At 37.2% G+C, this 14,370-nt stretch overlaps 1 protein-coding gene across 2 annotated transcripts in view; it reads left to right on the top strand.

The window, feature by feature from the left end:
* The first annotated feature begins 1,184 nt into the window (after positions 1-1,184).
* tinagl1 (tubulointerstitial nephritis antigen-like 1) overlaps positions 1,185-14,370 on the top strand; it is a 29,605-nt gene continuing 16,419 nt past the window's right edge. The window contains exons 1-3 of one of the 2 annotated variants that reach the window (XM_084423151.1): positions 1,185-1,332; positions 5,133-5,452; positions 9,812-9,878. In XM_084423151.1, the coding sequence (XP_084279277.1) occupies positions 5,143-5,452; positions 9,812-9,878 (377 nt within the window). In that variant the 5' untranslated portion in view covers positions 1,185-1,332; positions 5,133-5,142. The remainder of the gene's footprint in view (positions 1,333-5,132; positions 5,453-9,811; positions 9,879-14,370) is intronic. The other variant, XM_084423152.1, reaches the window with a different exon arrangement.

Raw genomic sequence — 14,370 nt, 5'->3', positions numbered from 1 at the left:
ATATGCTGATTTATGATCAATGTTGGAAACAGTTGTGCTGCTTAATATTTTTTTATAACCTGAGATACTTTTTTCAGGATTATTTGATGAATAAAAAGTTAAAAAGAACTGTATTTATTTAGAATAGAAATCTTTTGTAACAATATACACTACCGTTCAAAAGTTTGGGAACAATAACTATTTTTTTTTTAAGAAATTAGTACTTTAATTCAACAAGAATGCGTTAAATTGATAAAAGGTGATGGTAACGATTTATATTGTTAGAAATGTTTTTATTTTGAATAAATGCTGTTTTTATGAATAAATGCTGTTAACGTTTTACTCATCAATGAATCCTGAAAAAAGTATTCCAAAAAAATATATTAAACAGCACAACTGTTTCCATCATTGATAATAACTGAGTATGTATCAAATTATCATATTAGAATGATTTCTGAAGGATCATAAGACACCAAAGACTGGAGTACTTGCTGATGAAAATTCAGCTTTGCATCACAAAAATAAATTACATTTTAAAGTATATTAAAAAAGAGAACCATTATTTTAAATTGTAATATTTCATATTACTGTTTTTTTTTGTTTTTAACTGCAGGCTTGATGAGCATAAGAGACTTCTTGCAAAAGCATTAAAAATAGTAGTGTTTCCAAACTTTTGACTGGTACTGTACATGTGCCTCACAAACTAATGATATTGAGTATTATAAACACAGATATTCCCTCAGTTCTGAGCAATGTTCATATTTTTTAATGTTAATCATTTTTTCCCCACTTTTTTAATTTTTAATTTTTACTCCTGAAAACTTTATTTGAGGTAATCCATCAATTAGTTGCTTGAATCGTAAATGTAGTTGTCCGACTGACCAGCAGGTGGTGATTGAAATAAGTACCTCAGGCATGAATGAGCTTTGTGTATAGCTACAGAAATAAAGAAAGAGAGGTTGTGTTGTGTTAGACGAATAACACAATGATCTGCGATGTATTAACCAACAGGAAAAGTGTGGCATGGAAAGATAAGTGACACAAGCAGTCAGAAACCTCCAGGAAAGGTGTTTAACCTGAAGTAGCTCAGTCTGTGTGTGTGTGTGTTGTGTCTGGGTGTGTGGGAGGGAGGGAGAAAAAGGGACAGAAAGTAAAAGAAGGAGGGAAAAGCAGGAGGGTTGGGTCGGAGGGCTTGTCCTGCCTCTATATAGAGAGTGAATAGAGGCCAGACTGGAGGCTGAAGAGAGTGTGTGTGCGACTGTGTTCACTACTTTGACCTGTAGCTGAAACAGACCTGCTCACATTTTGTTCACTGGATACAACCAGAAGAAGGATTTTATTTCACTAAACAAGGTGGGGGATTTTTTTGTTTTGTTTCTCCAGCTATTTAAATCCTGTGCTTTTCTGTGTAACCTCCTCCCTCCCTTTTCTAATGTGTCAGACAGGTGCGTAGTTACAGTACGATTACAGTACAACACTCATTATTCTCTTTACGTGTTCCAATGATGTCGTTTCTTAAAGTAAAAGCAGTTAAAGTTATGAAATGTAAAGCTTTTTTTACTCATTTTACTTCTACTGCTATTGAATCTAGAACATTCTACATCAGTCTTGAACCTTTTTCAAGCCAATTAAGCGTTGCATTGAAAGCCTAGCCTATAATTATAGAAAAAAACATGTTGAATGTTTATATACTTTATTACTTTATTATGATCCTTACATTGCAAAGCCATAAAATAATAATTTTTGATGTACAAAACCATATATTTTTGCATTTAATGCTAACACTTTGTCACATGTCAACTAACTCTTAGAGTATTAGTAGACTGTTAGGTTTAGTAGAATAAGTTGATATGTAGTTGTAAAGTTACTTATAGTTAGCAGAATGTCTAAAGTGGACCATCGAAAGAAAGCGCACCTGGTGTCTGTATTCAGTATTACAATGCATGTAAATCATAAGTAGGTTGCGTCTGATTCAAGCGCTGAACTCTTTGACAGCTCATGAACCTGAGTCACCTCTGATATGCATGGAAACCTCTAGAAAGTCTCTTCCGTCTGCTATCTAATGTTATTTAATCCTGCATGCGAAAGCTTCTTGACCCGCTCTCAAAGTCCATGCCGTGTCATTCTACAATCACAATGGTGTACTTTAAATATCAACCTGTTGATTATTTAAATGGAGCTTAAAATTTGTTAGTCAGGCTTTAATTTTTCCATCAGACGAGACTGAGAGGAGGTAATAATGCCTGTATTTGTATTTTTCGTCTGCTCTGTTTGTTGCGTTGAACCACCTGTACATGTATGTGAGGTTGGAGATATGACTAAACATACTGTATTGTGTTTATCAGCTCATTGGTTGAATGGTGTGATCAAAAGCACTGATGTTAGTCTCGATGAAAGGGACGTGTCAGACGGCAGACTCTCAGTGTAAAGCTGTGTTTTACTGTTTGCCTGCACATCAGATCGTCCTACGGGCTGTTTGTGATGTAAAAGTCAACACGTCTCTACACGCTACACTCCCGTCGTGAGGAAACAGGCGAGCATCAGCCAGCTTTCAAAAGCTGAAGTATCCAGATCACTGTAGAAGCATCATTACTGATGTTTACTGGACTGATCGCCATGACAACGGGGTCAAACATTTCTTTCACTCAATGAGTGTCTTAGTAATGGCACTGCGACACTGCTGCCATATGTTTCAGTGTTGAGGCTGAGCTCTGGTCCGCTAAAGGCACAGTCATGCAGAAAACTGCACAGCAGTGGACTTTGTTTCCGGGGCTGTTCTTTGTCTGTATGGGGGACATTGTGCCCGGTGGGATGATTGGGTAATTAATGATGCTTTTTCTGCCATTTGCTCGCCGCCTCCTCTTCTTTGTCAAGGCTCTCCTCTTTTTAACCCCAGACCACATGGCAGCTTGAGCGCAATTATGTGTGATCTCAAGATATTGTTCTCAGGCAGGAGGATCAGTGAAAGTGAAGTCTTTTGATCAATTTAATGAGGAGGAAGAGGAGGAAGGACACCCCCCAAAAAAAATAAAAAAATAAAAGGCTATTTAACTCTAAAGCCATTTGTTGTTTCTTAAAGAAGTCTCTTTTGCTCGCCAAGGCTGCATTCATTTGAGTAAAAATACAGTAAAAACTGAAGTATTGTGAAATATTATTACAATTTAAAATAACTGTTTTCTATATTATTAAGTGTAAAAGTCTAATTTATTCCTGTTATCAAAAAAAACTGAATTTTCAGCATCATTTCTCCAGTCTTCAGTGTCACATGATCCTTCAGAAATCATTCTAAGTAATATTTATAGTATTACTAATTATTTCTGTTTCAAATAAATGCTGTTCATTTACATTTTCATCATTAAAGAATCCTGAAAAAAAACAAAAAAAAAACAGCAAAAACTGTTTTCAGCATTGACATTTTTAATAATTAAGCACCAATAATTATCTATCTATCTATCTATCTATCTATCTATCTATCTATCTATCTATCTATCTATCTATCTATCTATCTATCTATCTATCTATCTATCTATCTATCTATCTATCTTTTAAGGCGTCATTGTTACAGTGTAATTATATATTTAAGTACTGAGTAATATTAAGCAACTACATGTTACTATAGGGTTAGGGTAGGATTAGGATTTGGTTGAGGGTTCGTTGCATGTAATTATGCATAATTTACTGTTATTACTACGGTAAGTACATGTAACATATGTAACAAGGACACTGTAAAATAAAGTGTTACCATAATATGTATAATATACATATGCATATTCCTCATGAGGCCCATTTTGTGTAAAAATAAACATGAAAATGTGCTATTTGATGTAATTTCTTTTTAAAGGACAGCCTTAATAAGACAGCCTTACCCTGTGTGTGCGACTGCCTTGGTTTTGACTACAGGAAGTTGCTGTTTCCGTAACAATGATAAGTTTTGTCTGCATTAGTTTGATAGCAAAATTTTTCCAGCATGTCAGCTTACTGTTACCCTTCTATGAAGATAAACTGGTCCAATTTCCTTTTAAAATCACTCGTTTTTAAAGTGACATCCATCTTAAACTGACATTTCCATACAAAGCACAACTTAAAAGTGACTAAGCAAGAGTGAAAAGTTATAGTAGCTACCATTGGCCTTTTATAGTTTAATCCTCATTTCTCCAAAAAATTATTTCAAAGAGAACCAGGTAACTTAACGGATTAGCATCTTGAAGGCAAAATATTAATTATTCTGGCACAATAAATAAGCAATTACATCCAGCTTTGGAACATGTTGAATCAAATATGAAGCACATTTCTAGATTTCTGTTTAAATGTAAACACTCCAAGTGGATCATGTAATGTTTTGGTTAATTTTTGTTTTTCACAGACATTTTTTTTTGTTCTGCACTGCTCAGTATGTGATCCACGGTGGTGCCAAGGATGTTGACATGATAACTGTGCTGCAAATATCTGTTCACGCATAGCTCAAATATTATAAACGTGACAAAATATCTCAAGTGAGATCAAATATAGACAATGCGGTTAGTGAGCAATGACCTGTGTGCTCTGCATGGAAATGAGTTTAGTGTTAGACAATATTTACATTGCAGTAGTCACTGCTGTGAGTCTTTCCTGGACAATTTAGCAAGTAAATAAAGACTGATGGACGTCTACAGTAACTTGAGGCCTGAGTCACATGACCGCACCCTTCCTGCACACCTCAACATATAGATCAACCCACAGAAACTCAAGTAGAAGTTTCAATAGAAGTGGAAAATAATCTCTCATGATTTTCTAACTTCTGTCTGTGCTCATCTACCGCTGTGCTGTGATTGTGTTTGCAGGATGAGTGCGTTATTAAAATAAGAACAAGAGGAACGTCTGTTTATCAGTGTTGTTTATATTGCAGATTGTTGGCTCATGGCCTCGAGTTCAGTGAGTTTCAGGAAAGTGGAAAACAAATGATCGCCGTTAGGAATCGCACTCCATTAAAGCTCTGTTTCCAGTATCTGTCATTTCTGTTTTCACTCAAATGTTATTTCTGCTCTAATCATATCTATATCGTTGTTGTTGGGGTTTTTTTGCAGCGTGATGGAGCGTAATGTTGCTTTGAATTCAATTTTGATTTGCAAGTTGACCCTAATGGCTGATGTTTTGCTATATTGATTTCTTTATAGCAGATAAGCAATGTTGAAGCTCTTGATGCTGGCCGGCGTTGCGGCGCTCCTCCTGCTGTCAGAAGAGGGAATGACGGCGAGGACTCAGTCCCGCACTAGGAGAGAACTGGCCGGCCCGCTGCACCGCACGGGGATCCGGGACCCCTTCGGCTCCTACTGCCAGAGGAGAGGAGGCTGCTGCCCCGGCCGAGACGACCAGTGCACTGTCCCGTACCTGGACACCATCTGTTACTGCGACCTGTTCTGCAACCGCACCGTGTCCGACTGTTGTCCTGACTTCTGGAGCCACTGCCTGGGAACACATCCTCCGTACCCTCCCAGTAAGTTGAATGAGAACATAAAGAAGACTGTGCTGTTTGTGCTTTTCCATGCAACAAAGAATGGGGACTGAGACTTTCAAACTTCAAAAAGAAATATGCATATTATCGACTGCTTACGCCTATGTATAGCCTCCAGTATAGTATTCTCCCATAGCAGTTACTACTCCCATGGTAGGAGCTAGGGATGTGCCCGAAGCCGAATTTACTACGGAGCCCCTAAAGGGACATGGTGAATGAAAAAAACATGAGATAGAAGGAAAAATATGTATTTCAATGCTTTTGCATTCTCTCATAATTATAGTTTGGTAATATTATATACACTCTAAAAACTGCTGGGTTGTGTTAACCCAATTTTGGGTCAAATATGGTCTCACCCAACGTTGGGTTAAAAAATGCAATTTAAAAATGGACAAATTGCATTTTGGACAAAATCAAAAATGGACAAAAATGCAATTTAAAAATGGACAAATTGCATTGGTTACATTAAAAATGTAAACCAACGGCTGGGTTTGTCCATTTTTAAATTGAATTTTTAACCCAACGTTGGGTGAGACCATATTTGACCCAAAATTGGGTTAACACAACCCAGCAGTTTTTAGAGTGTATAATTTGCGTGCGTCAGGGAGCCGTTATCAATATGCGGGGTATTGAAATCGCTTTTGAAATGCACACTCACTTTTTACTTTCACTTTCCATTTCGCAATCACGCATACTCTGTATAGGAAGCAATGACATCGTCCTGTGAGTCATCACTCCTTATCTTTCCTATCTCCCAGTCATCCCTCCTTATCTTCCCTATCGCCCAGTCATCCCTCCTTATCTTCCCTATCGCCCAGTCATCCCTCCTTATCTTCACATGATAAGTGAAATCTGATGTTGTTTACTGTAATGTAACCGTGTCCCTTTAGGTGCTCTGTAGAATGCGTTATTCCTTTTCTGTGCCTTTCCGAATTCGGATTTAGGCTTTGGGAAGATGCCAATAGTAGCAAAGTCTTTGTCATATTTCTAATAACTGTCAATCACGACTTATATAGTATCAGTGTAAAAGAAAACTTCCCCTAATTTAATAAAAAAATGTAAAGGGTTAGTTCACACAAGCATTTTAATTAAAACAAATATCCTGGCTCTTCCAAGCTTTATAATAGGAGTGAATGGTACCTGAGATTTAATATCCAAAAAAGCACATCCATCCATCATAAAAATAATCCATATGGCTCCAGGGTATTAATAAAGGCCTTATGAAGCAAAACAAAGCAGTATTGTAAGTAAAATATCCATATTTATAACTTTATAAACTATAATCACTGGCTTCCGGTAACGGCCGTACACAAGTCGAGTTTCAGGTCATAGGTCACTCTTGGCTATGTCCTTCTGACTTTGAACTGACTATCTTTGAAAGCGATTTTAATAGAACTAGAACTCGAATTCATGAGCAAAACATTCACACCACTTCTGTGAACTAGATGTATTGATTCATTGAAGAGTTTTGATTTGTTCATCATGTTCATGCTGCTTCTCTCGTGAGCATATCTCGGGCCAATATCAAGATTTAGAAGTATGTTCCTCAAACAAAGCTATCATATCGTATCCTGAAGATTTGAAATACGGTGTGTGAGTCACACAGACTACTTGTGATACTTTTCATAATTTTATTTAAAAGTCCAATAATGTTTTAGTTTCCTCCATGACAAAAGACATACAATCATGTTCTCCTATAGAAAGGATATGTGGTTGGGCATTAGTCACAGATCAAATCCATCGGTATGCAAAGAGAAAAATGTTGGCCCCCAGCCAATGTTTGAAGTCTACGCCGTTAAGAAAAGGTTAGTTATAGTGTCTAGAAACATCATGGAAAACCTAGTCCACATTCTTCCTTGTTAATGTTTTCCTGCCGTTCTTGCTTCATGGTCCTCACTGTGGTAGAGTAGTGCCACTGAGGTGTTAAATATTCAGTCATGAACCTAATGATGGGAAGAGAACAGTGGCATTCCCATGAAAAGAGCAGGACGGGGAGCGGAAGGCAGGGAGCAGTTGAATGGAGGTCAGCAGAAAGAATGCCTGTAATGTACGAGGAGGGAAGGGAGGGATCACAACAGGTATGTGTGTTTGCCAAAGGAGCAACAGTCATGTGACATGTCTATAGGGCAGGTATGACTTCACGGATCACAGCTCAGCATTACTCAGACTGCGAGTGTTGCTGAATCTCAGTAAATGTTTTCTCTGGAAAGCCACTTTCATTTACAGTTAAATTAACATCTGATAGTTCATGCTTCCTATTCTTTGAAGAACTTAGGGCTAAAGCGTGACCTTTTAAATCTTTTAAACATTTAAAAAACGTCTACCTGTAATTTTACAGATGAACAAAAAATAAACGTAAGTGATTTTTTTTTTTTTTTTTTGTGTGTGTAATGTTTGCAATTTGTGTGTGGACCGCAGAATTTTAAAATGAATAATAAGAACATAAACATCCTACAAGAACACACAGTCCCAAACTCTTCCCTAGTGTCTTCCTGAACTTTGCCGTTAAAGGAAGCGAACAGGAAATGTCACGTGTCACACTTTTGTGAGGGCCCTCTGAAAAATTTGGCTCTGGTAAAACATGCATGTAATATTTGTGATTCATGAGTTATGAATTCTCGGCCACGATTTATGAATTCTCTGCCCGTGTTTTACTCATTTTAGATCAATTGTTATGGGGAAAGCTAGCTATTGTGGACATGAATTAAGAATTCGTTCATATGACTTATTAATTTGTTCCCAGACAACGATTTAACTAAATCAAAGGGACGAATTCGTTCAGCGTGGCCATGATTTACCTAATGACTTCTTAACCCCGTCTACGGTTTCCACAGAAGTTTCAAGCCCTCCTCCCATCTTTCAATGTTTGTTGTTATGTAACTCTATTTTGTGCTGCTAATGGTGCAGAAATCACACACTTCACTTCAAGACAGGGTTGTAACCACTATAGACATTGAGAGGGACAAGTGTATTAAAGCGTATTAACACGGGAAGTGTGTATGGTAAGATGTGAGTAGCTAAACCAGAGATGGTCTTATTATTGGGATATACGAGGGTCTGTGGCTCTACCATTGGAGAAAGTGTAATGGCTCACGTGTGCCTTGATAACCAATCACATTACAGCATTGACGTCATTGACTTTCGTTCAGAGTTGTGCGACGTTACGCTTTTTCTTTTGCTAACTTTTGGCTTTGACTAAAAGTGTCTCTGAAAACAGTTTCACAATAGAAATGTTAATGACTGACAGTAATATCCAGTGATGCAAACTACTCAACTTTAATCAAATCTTGCCATTTTGAATTGAAAATATGCTATCATTTACTTGATTCATGTCATTTATAACTTAATGTGACGAAACAAGACACGTTTTGCGTTTGCGACATATTAGACACACAAAATAAGAGTGAATGTGAGCATACTTTAAAAAAATAAAAAAATGTGTTTAAATATTATTATTTTTGACATTTATTAGGGCTAATTCACAACTACAATTCTTATTTCCTTTTCTTTATTCCTTTAAACCTCTTTCCATCCTTTAATCAGTTAATTCCTTTAAATAAAAGACCCCTGCCAACATTCAAGACATGGTTAAGGCCTTGCTTACTAGCATTGAGATTGTATGCGTGTGTCTGTGTCAAAAGGTGATAGTTGGATGTAGCCGTCCGGCAGGGGCGTAGAATTTAGTAGGGATGCTAGGGACGTGTCCCTACCAATATCCAGTGACACTGATATATCCTTAGCAATAATTTCGATTAAAACTTAAAATATATTTATATTGATGTCCCCGTCCCCACCAATTTCAAAATCAAACCTACGCCACTGCCGTCCGGCATATGCACACGCTCCTCTTAAGTGTATACTTACTTACTGTAGTTTGTAGTTGTACTTGGTGTATTAGGAGAAGAGGAAAGATGGCCTGCCCACTTCCAGACAGGCAATGTGGAAACCTCTGATTAAACTCGTCAAGGCATGACGACAGCAGAGTCTCTGGGAAAGCCAAGGAAACATTCCTCTGCCGGGCACTGAGGTCTACATCAGACATAAATGAAAGAAAGATCTTTCTTGAAGCTTTCCTGTAGCTCAAACAGTAGAGCGTTGGCGCTTGCAACGCTAAAGGCCATGGGTTCGATTCCCAGGGAAAGCAAGAACTGAGGAGAATGTAAATGTGTGCCTTGAAATGCAATGAAAGGCGCTTTGAATAAAAGCATCTGCCAAATGCATGAAATGTAAAAATGTAACTGTTTTAATCCAAATGTATAGTATGTGTGTAGTAGTTAGCCACTGTTCTTCCTCGTATCACCTGCAGATTAATTCATAATCATGGTTGTTTGTTGATTTCAGGTTCTTGTGAAAGGAATGGCCAAAGGTTTCACTCAGGAGCAACGTACAAAGAGAACTGTAATTTATGGTGAGTTTGAACTCTGCATATCACCTCTCTCTCTCTCTCTCTCTCCCAGTATTTTCATAGCACAGACAACACAGCCTTTCCAAGGGCACTGTGGATCTCTCAATCCAAGGCCATTGTTGGCTGCATCACCACACATGTTGGCAGGGTTTATCAGTCTCGACTGGTCAGGACAGTGGGACCCCTCGGGTCCTGGAAAGATTATACACATTCCTAAACTCCCGCAGATCCATACATGTGCTTCACCTTCAGCGACCTTGTGATCCCGACAGTGTGAACAGTACAAACACACCGCAGGATCATGTACAGCACATATACATCATCCATAATATTTACCGCGTGTCTCTCTCCCTACAATAAGACCCCTCGCTAATAGGATTATCTCTCCTCATAGAATCTAATCCGTCGCACCAGCCACAGTCGAAGCACATTCCCTTTCACTGTTTGAGGAGTCAGTGGACACATAAACCTTCTTGGTTAATGACCAATATGTAGGAATACATCATTTTATTTGCTACAGAATATAAATTAGTAAACAATCTGCTTTGGCTGTAAAATAAAATAACAAAAAAAAAATTATTGGTGATGGATTGCATGTTTGTTTTGCGTGAAGAGGCGGTTATTCGCTCTAAAGCTGACGGACTGAACTCTTCATGCGTGCTACAAAACCTCCGGCTGAGATCTGCTGTGAAAATTACTGATAATTGGTGAACGATTCCACACATCTCTCCAGTACAAGTCAACAAGCTGCTTACATCTAAAACACTCGCTTGTCAGCTATACAAGCGATTAATAAAATAAAATAAAATAACAATAACAAAATTAAATTAAATTAAATAAGATAAAAAATAAAATAAAATAAAATAAAATAAAATAAAATAAAATAAAATAAAATAAAATAAATATAAATAAATAAATAAATAAATAAATAAATAAAATAGGCACAGTTGGAAATATGGAAAAATTTGATTATTGTAAAAGAGATCTCTCCAGTACAAGTCAACAAGCGTCTTTAAAACACTCGCTTGTCAGCTACCCATACATGCAAAGCAAAAAAAATAATAAAAAAATAAAATAAAATAAAATAGGCACAGTTGGAAATATGACAAAATTTAGATTATTGGAAATTTGTCAAGAAAATACTCTTTCAGTCTTTCTACTTCAATATTTAATGTTCAATTTAATGTGCCACTTGCCATTTCTTTTGCAATTATTTGTGAAATTTACTATCAATTTCTAAGTGAAATTAAAACGATTTTATTTTGAATAAAACATTTCTATAAAATCACAATTATGAAGTCACATTTGCAAGAAAAAAAAAATCACCTTATTTTTAAGCAATGAATGTTGTCATCTGCTTCAGTTATTTCATCTGGACAAAACAACTTGTTATGCTTCATAATACTGCATTTCTTACCATATAATTTTAATGTATTATCATAATTATACAGTATACAAAGATTACTGCACTTTCTTAATTGTCTAGTTATTTACCAATAGCAGCTAAAGTATCAGAAGTCTTGCGCATTCACTGAAAATATTTATTGGTTTAAAAGCGTCTTACCTTCCATTGTCATAAAGTGCTGTTGCACTATATTTTGTGAGAAACTAGTGATGGTTAGACAAAACAGTAAAGCAGGAATTCCTTACCCCAATGCCAAAGCTTTTTCACACAGCAGTGATGTGAGTATTGTCTCTGGGAATATGTGGTGTGTGGCGTCGTCTCCAGTTTTGCTTGTTTTCGGTGTGGCGTGTGCACGTGGTCGTCACATATTGCATATATCTGTTTGTGGCAGGAGTGAAGTTTACCTGTTTCTGTATAAGTGCTGGGGAGGGGGGAACTCAATACAAGTAATTTGAGTTACGTAATCAGATTACTTTTCAGATAAAAAGTATAACGAGCAAAATAATGCATTACTTTTAAATTCACAACAAAATATCTGAGTTACTTTTTCAAATAAATAACACAAGTTATTTTGTTTTCTCATTTATTGACCTCTACTGTACAGACGTGAATTCGCATTTCCTTCAGCATGAGGCTTATTCATTTCACGTTTGCTGTGAAAGGACCTTTACATTTGCACAATAAATGAGCTTTTGTTTTGTTGTTATTGAAACACAAACAAGCAAGCCCAGCCCAGGTGAGAACAAATAACGCAAAAGTATCATAACGCATTACCTTCAATTAGTTAGTTACTTTTTTTTAGAAAGTAGTGCAATATTGTAATGCATTACTTTTAAAAGTAACTCCCTAACATTGTATATTTTAGGATATATTATGACATAAATATGGGAGCCGTCAATCCTTGCGATTCCCTGGTGCTTTCCTACTGTACAGGGTCAGGTTGATAAAACATAATCTTTGTTAAATTTAACTTTAGTTAATAATTGTACCATAGTTTTTCTGGGCAACAAGACAAACAAATCCAAATTTGCCATGAAGGAATTTTAATGTGAGGATTTTTTCACAGCCTCAGCATGTACAAAAGTACTCCAAAAATGCTCATGTTTTGTGTTCTGCTTGTAGATGTTTTTGTTTGTACGTCTGACTCGGACTGTTGTTGATTTGTTTCTGGTAGTTTGGCGTAACGGTGCTTTCTGTGATCACACCAACCACAGACCTCCTGGCATTGCCACGTTATCTCGCCTCTTTTCAGCTCTGATTTTATCAGGATCTTTTCCACGTTCCCCTGCTTCCTGTGGTGGTAAAGATAGATGAAATACTGGCTGCCGTCCCAGTTGAGTTGTTCCCTCTGGTTCACATTCACCTCTGTAATCCTGAGATTTCCTGAGTTCAAGCCTCACTGGACTGTGCCGTAGGTTTAGCGTGTATCGGCCGCAGACGCAGCGGCTCCTGTAGGATCTGTCCTTCAGTCATGGGATGAGCAGCGTAACCACATCTCTCTCGCCCTTTCTCTCTCACAAACACCTGGATGTAATGTCCCATTAGTCTCTGTTGGCACTATCAGTGTAAATGTAACAGCCATAAGCATTGCAATCTTTGTAGTTACTGAGAGGAACGTGAAATATTAATAATTTGTCAGTAATCTAAAGCCTTTTATCCAAGGTAACCTGCAGCTCACAACCTCACAGTTCTTTTGTAGATTTATTTTAGAAATGTTTTAAAACTATATTTGCTATGATAGAGGGATAGTTCACCCAAACATGAAAGTTCAGTCATTAATTATTCACCCTCATGTCGTTCCAAACTCATAAGACTTTTATTCATCTTTGGAACACAAATGAAGATTTTTTTAATGAAATCTGAGCGATTTCTATCCCTCCATTGACAGCAACGCAACTAACACTTTGTTTGATGCTTAAAATCCATATGAATTGAGCGGTTTACTCCAAATTTTCTGAAGAGACACAATCGCTTGATATGATTCTTAAGATTGAATTTAGGTTTTTATTCTCATGTTCTCGTGTTACGCATCACGTGTTACGCATCACGTTTGAGCTTCTGTAAGAACCAATGAGGTTCATTCTCGTGTTACGCAGCACGTTTGAGCCTCAGCAAGAACCAATGAGGTTCATTCTCGTGTTACGCATCACGCTTGAGCTTCTGCAAGAACCAATGAGGTTCATTCTCGTGTTACGCAGCACGTTTGAGCCTCAGCAAGAACCAATGAGGTTTGTTCTCGGGTTACGCATCACGTTTGAGCCTCAGCAAGAACCAATGAGGTTTGTTCTCATGCATCAAACAGGTTCGGTTGAGCTTCTGTTTATGTTCGCTGATCTAAGTTTAAATGTGAATAAAAGCCTGAATTTAATCTGTTCATCATATAAAGCGATCGAGTCTTCAGAAAATTTGGACTGAACCGCTCAATTCTTATGGATTAGTTTTACGATCTCTTTATGAACTTTTTGAAGCTTCAGTGGTAGTTGCGTAGCTGTCAATGGAGGGACAGAAATCTCTCCGATTTTATCAAAAAGATCTTAATTTGTGTTCTGAAGATGAAGTAACTAATGACAGAATTTTCATTTCCGGGTGAACCACTTTAAGTTATCTTGCTTTAAGGATTTACATATTTTTACTGGATGTATTTGTAAATGTTTTTGGTTTTTTTTATAGACAGTTTTATCAATCTAAATCTCTTTTTTCCATGCCGTATCTACAATATATGAGCCACCTGCTGGAACCCATACATTAAACCTGCTGGCATCTTTTAGAGATTACTATGAAATGTAAACACAGAGAAAGCACATAAATTGCTCAGTAACGGAGGGCATGCCAGGCTTGTTGATTCAGATGCCGATTTGAGCATTACAGTGAAGCGTGACAGAATGGGAAACTCGGCTTCCTGCTGGCAACAGGTCACTTGACACTTTTGCACTCTGAAGACCTTTTGTAACTTTCAACCAGTAAGTGTGCGCTGGTGTGTGAATTTATGTCTCAATCTGAAGTACTGTGTGAAGCTTTAGCGCAAGGACTTTCAATGTGTGTCACCTGACAGAAAGAAGAAAAAGAATCTTCTATGCGCAACTAGAATTT

The sequence above is a fragment of the Rutilus rutilus genome (assembly GCF_951802725.1).
Source record: "Rutilus rutilus genome assembly, chromosome: 11".
NCBI classification, from domain to species: Eukaryota; Metazoa; Chordata; class Actinopteri; order Cypriniformes; family Leuciscidae; genus Rutilus; species Rutilus rutilus.
Note: the sequence above shows the minus strand (reverse complement) of the source record. Positions and strands in the feature narration are given on the sequence as shown.